Here is a 5,395-nt window from a genome sequence, read left to right as displayed (position 1 = left end):
CTACTTATGAGTCTTGGCCGTGGCCCTAAGCACTTTGTTTTCCAGTATTACCACCGGATACATAAATGCCACAGACACATGACTGGGTGAACCTTTTCAGATTGTGACTCAGCTTTGCTAGAGTCCCCAGTTAGAGGTATCCAGAGCTCTTAAGCACACTCTTTTTGCTTTGGATCACGACTTTATCCACTCAGTCTCAAGCTTTTTACTTGGACCTTCATGACACAAGCACATGGTTAGGGACAGCTTGATTTAGCCGCTTAGGCCTGGATTTTATTTCCTTGGGCCCTCCTATCCATTGATGCTCAAAGCCTTGGATCCTTTTTACCCTTGCCTTTTGGTTTTAAGGACTATTGGCTTTTTCTGCTTGCTTTTTCTTTTTCTCTCTAATTATTTTTTTCGCCATTTTTTTCGCAAGCTTTTGCTTTTTCACTGCTTTTTCTTGTTTCAAGAATCAATTTTTATGATTTTTCAGATTGTCAATAACATTTCTCTTTGTTCACCATTCTTTCAAGAGCTAACAATTTTAACATTCATAAACAACAAGATCAAAAATATGCACTGTTTAAGCATTCATTCAGAAAACAAAAAGTATTGTCACCACATCAATATAATTAAACTAAATTCAAGGACAATTTTCAAAATTTATGTACTTCTTGTTCTTTTGAATTAAAAATATTTTTCATTTTAAGAGAGGTGAAGGATTAATGGAATTATTCATAGCTTTAATACATAGTTACTAACTACTAATGATCATGAAGTAGAGACACAAAACATAGATAAACATATAACATAAAAAAACTGAAAAACAGAGAGATAAGAACAAGGAAGTTAAGGAATGAGTCCACCTTAGTGAGGGTGGCACCTTTTGAAGGTCCAATGGTGCTTTTTGAGCTCCTTTATGTCTCTTCCTTGCTTCTGTTGCATGATCCCTAGTGATTTTGGTGTTCTTCTCCTTAGTTGTTTCCAATAATTATGTGGAGGAACATGTATCCCCTGAGGTATCTCAGAGATTTCTTGATGAGGGAATTTCTCATGCTCTCTTGATGTGCAGTCAAATGCTCTTCTACTGAGTTATGGACCCTTGAGATGAATCTCTTCATCTCCCATGACTCAGAGGTGGAAGCTTTTGTTTTCTCTTTTCTCTTCTCTTTCTTTTCTCTTTTTTTTTTGAGGTTTCTCTGGCCTTAGGTGCCATCAATGGTTATGGAAAAACAAAACTTATGCTTTTACCACACCAAGGTTATGGAAAAACAAAACTTATGCTTTTACCACACCAAACTTAAAATATTGCTCGCCCTCGAGCAAGAGAAAAAAGAAGAGAAGAGGAAGAAGAAGAAACTATGGAGGAGAGGGGGAGAGGTGTATTCGGCCATGTAGGGTGAGTTTGGGTGGGAAAGAGATTTTGAATTTTGAAGGTAGGTGGGGTGTGTGGGGAAGAGTGGATGGATGTGAGTGGTGAATGAAAAACAAAAGGGATGACCGTGAATGGAGAGAGAGAGAGGGTGAGATAGGTGGGGATCCTGTGAGGTCCACAGATCCTGAGATGATTCTGTGGGGTCCACAGATTCTGAGGTGTTCCTATGGGGTCCACAGATCCTGAGGTGTCAAGGATTTACATCCCTGCACCAATTAGGCATGTAGAATTCCTTTGCATACATTTGTGGTGTTTAAACGCCGAAGTGATGCTCATTCTGGGCGTTCAACGCCCATGTGCAGCATATTTCTGGCGTTGAACGCCAGGTCCATGCTTGTTTCTGGCGTTCAGCGCCAGCTCTCCTCCGGGTGTATTCCTGGCGTTTGAACGCCTGGATGTTGCTTGTTTCTGGCGTTCAACGCCAGATCCATGCTCTGTTCTGGTGTTGAACGCCAGCCAGATGCTCCTTACTGGCATTTAAACGCCAGTAACTCCTTCCTCCAGGGTGTGATTTTTCTTATGCTGTTTTTGATTTTGTTTTTAATTTTTGTATTTTTTTCGTGACTCCACATGATCATGAACCTAATAAAACACAAAATAACAATAAAATAAAAATAAAATTAGATAAATAAAAATTAGGTTGCCTCCCAATAAGCGCTTCTTTAATGTCAATAGCTTGACAGTGAGCTCTCATGGAGCTTCACAGATGTTCAGAGCATTGTTGGGACCTCCCAACACCAAACTTAGAGTTTGAATGTGGGGGTTCAACACTAAACTTAGAGTTTGGTTGTGGCCTCCCAACACCAAACTTAGAGTTTGACTGTGTGGGCTCTGTTTGACTCTGCATTGAGAGAAGCTGTTCATGCTTCCTCTCATTACCAAATAACTTGGCATTTAGCTTCATGATGGCTCCTAGATATTGAGCAACTTGCTCTCCAGTCACATCTTCATCATCTTCAGAGGAAGAATAGTCTTCAGAGCTCATCAATGGCAGAAGGAGTTTTAATGGAATCTCTATGGTCTCTATATGAGTCTCAGATTCCTTTAGGTGCTTAATAGGGAACTCCTTCTTACTTGAGAGACTTCCCATGAGGTCTTCCTCATTGGGATTCACGTCTTCCCCCTCCTCCTTACATTCGGCCATATTGACTATGTCAATGGCCTTGCACTCTCTCTTAGGATTCTCTTTAGTATTGCTTGGGAGAGCACTGGGAGGACACTACTAGAAATAGGCCTTTTTCGGATGAATTTTGAGATGAAATTGAAATAAATTTCAAACAAATTATGGACAAATTTTTTCTTTCAAACAAATTTGGGACGAATTTTTTTTGTCCCAAAAAGCCTTGTTGCTAATTTAAATTTTGTCTGAAATTTCGTCCGAAATTTTTTTCAGACGATTTTGTGACAGATTTCGAATAGACATTTATCTGCTAGATTTCTAACTATTATGATGTATTTTAGACGAATTTCAGACAGATTAGCTAACATAAAAATAACGTATTTCAAACAAATTTTAAACAAAAAATATACTTTATTTCAGACAAATTTCTAACAAATTTAGTCAAATATAACAAATTTTTTTCGAACAAATTTTAGACAAATCAAATATTTTTCTTCAATTAAATTTCAGACAAATTTAATTTAAAAGAATTTACGTATTTGAAACAAATTTCATACAAAACCAAAAATTATTTTCGCACAAATTTTTTACAAATTTAATATAATATTTCAAATAATTTTCATACAAAATAATTTGCTATTTAATAGATAAATATTTTAGAAAATAAATTATATTCGATTTGCTTTCTATATTAAGACCATCATAATCATTTTTTTCGTATTACATCATCGAAATTATAACACATAAAAAAGCCATGAAAAAGTTAATTACCATAAAAGAGTTAAAAAAATATTTATTATTAAAATACTTTTGTCCATAAATGTAATCAAACTAAAATCAGAAAAAAATACTTAAACTAAAACAAAGAAAGCCTTTGAAAATGTCAAATATCATGAATAAAATAAAACGTAATAACTAATTCACCTAAAAATTTCTTAATCTAAATCAGAAGAAACATATACTCCAAATATCAATCACTCATGTTATCATCACTAGAGCCTGTCCCAAGTTCATCTTCCGTAGGATCAGACAGGGTTGAAGGAAGTGGGAGATTCAACTTTTTATACAAAGCATGAATTGTCTTTTCAGTAGAACCAATTCTTTTCTGTTGAACTTTTAGTTGACGTCCTTGATCTTTTAACTTGTGCTCAGCATCTTTCAACTTAACCTTTTGCTCTTCATTGATCATTTCTTGCTCCTTTGATTTTTCTTTCCACATGTGAAGTTCTTGCTCAATATTTAGATTGTCTTTAGATGTCTCTGAACAATTTCTGGAATCCAACTTTGAAGAGAGATCTAAACCAAAAGAACCTAAGCCAAAAGCAGCTTTCTTTTTTCCATTTGTCACAACTTCATTCCAAACAGTATAATCATCTGGTATATCTAGGCTTTCCTTAGATACCTCAACATCTTCCTCATTATCCAAGGATAAAGCTACTTGAGAAAGTTCTGTCTTTCACTTTTTGAATTCACCCTACAAAATCAATTCATGTTAATCGCAACTAAATATGTCATGAACAAATACTAACATATAGTGAAAATTAGCAGTTTAAAAAAACAAAAAGAAGAACAAATTAGCATCACATACAATGACTTTCTCATATCTTTCATCAATCCAACTTTTGTCTTTTTTGGTGTGGCATTTAGTATAAACCTCCTCTAGAGAAGGTTTTACTCCCGTAGCTTTCTCCTATAATATAACAGTTTTAATCGATAGGAAAGAAAAAAGAATAAGAAAACATTGCAAAAATAATAAGAACAAGACTATAAATAAACTATTTTTTATCTTACCATTCTGCGTGCATGTTCACCCATAGATATGGAACCACCAGTATGCATGGAACTTCCAGCATTTGATGCTCGATTCACAGTATTTGCTGCTGACCAGTTCTTAAATTCCGAATCTGTAGCAAAATAATGTAATAGTTGACGCCAAACGGGTTCAGGAATATATTTTGGTACATGGTTAGGGTCTTCTGAATAATTGCGTCTCTCCTGATTCACCAATGATCTTAATCGATCACTCCCTTTAATCTCAAAAATTTGACGAATTCTTGCATTGTGTTGAGGTTCCCACATACAATTTTTCTATAAAAGAAAACAAACATATACATTGAATTACCCACTATGTATAATATCAAAATAACAAAAAAATGATAATAAATACTTACTTTAAATTCAGTAAACCACAAATCTCGCATTTGCTCACTAGCATGTCTCCAGGAAGGGCAGAATTCTGAAAATTTGCTTTTAATGGCATTTGTTACATGACGAACAGCAGTACATGGATTAAACCTATAAGAAGTTCAAATAATGAGTAATTACACATGTATTCACAATAAAAACAATATAGAGAGAATGTTAAAACAGAAAACTGATTGTTGTACTTACTCATTGCCAAAAGGCTCTATTTTCAAGAGCCCTTCTTGAGTGACAAGTTCACCTTCTTGAGCAAGAGATTCATCGTGATGATTTTCATCCGATGAGTGAGCATGATGTAAATTTCGTTCATTATTCGGAGCATTATCAAATGACTGAGGTTGGATAGGTGAACAGTATGGTGATTCAGCTGGTGATGGTGATGGTGATGGTGTATGATCGGCATGGGAAGATAGTAAATTTCTCTTGAATTTTTGTGGTGGCTGGGAAGAAGAGGGTGGTAATGCTGAAGGATTTTTAGATACATGTGAAGGAACTGGAGCTCGTGATTTTGTAGGCTTAGAGTGTGAAAATTTAGTTCTGTGTGCACTAATCACCTTATTACCAGTCTTTTGTACTTTAATTGAAAAGTGTTTTTTATTTTTTTTAGAACCTGACATCTAAAACAACAAAGATTTATAAGATTAGTAAGACATTGT

At 35.1% G+C, this 5,395-nt stretch overlaps 1 protein-coding gene across 1 annotated transcript; it reads right to left on the bottom strand.

Moving 5' to 3' along the window:
• Nucleotides 1-3,541: 3,541 nt before the first annotated feature.
• On the bottom strand, nt 3,542-5,356 carry LOC110274188 (uncharacterized). Its single transcript, XM_052251619.1, has 5 exons — nt 4,929-5,356; nt 4,709-4,832; nt 4,329-4,625; nt 4,126-4,227; nt 3,542-4,011 (listed from the first exon to the last, which is right to left on the bottom strand). The coding sequence occupies exons 1-5, from the start codon at nt 5,354-5,356 to the stop codon at nt 3,994-3,996; spliced, it is 969 nt and encodes a 322-aa protein (XP_052107579.1). The 3' UTR covers nt 3,542-3,993.
• Nucleotides 5,357-5,395: the final 39 nt, after the last annotated feature.

Source organism: Arachis duranensis, chromosome 7, assembly GCF_000817695.3.
Source record: "Arachis duranensis cultivar V14167 chromosome 7, aradu.V14167.gnm2.J7QH, whole genome shotgun sequence".
Lineage (NCBI taxonomy): Eukaryota > Viridiplantae > Streptophyta > Magnoliopsida > Fabales > Fabaceae > Arachis > Arachis duranensis.
This window is presented reverse-complemented; position numbering and strand designations above follow the sequence as displayed.

Bases quoted from the DNA above. Each gene is read 5' to 3' on its own strand.
- LOC110274188 (XM_052251619.1), bottom strand. From the start codon at position 5,356: ATGTCAGGTTCTAAAAAAAATAAAAAACACTTTTCAATTAAAGTACAA. The intron at 4,833-4,928 runs GTAAGTACAACA...AACTTCTTATAG, and splicing joins ATAGAGCCTTTTGGCAATGA to GTTTAATCCATGTACTGCTG. The intron at 4,626-4,708 runs GTAAGTATTTAT...TTTCTTTTATAG, and splicing joins TGTGGTTTACTGAATTTAAA to AAAAATTGTATGTGGGAACC.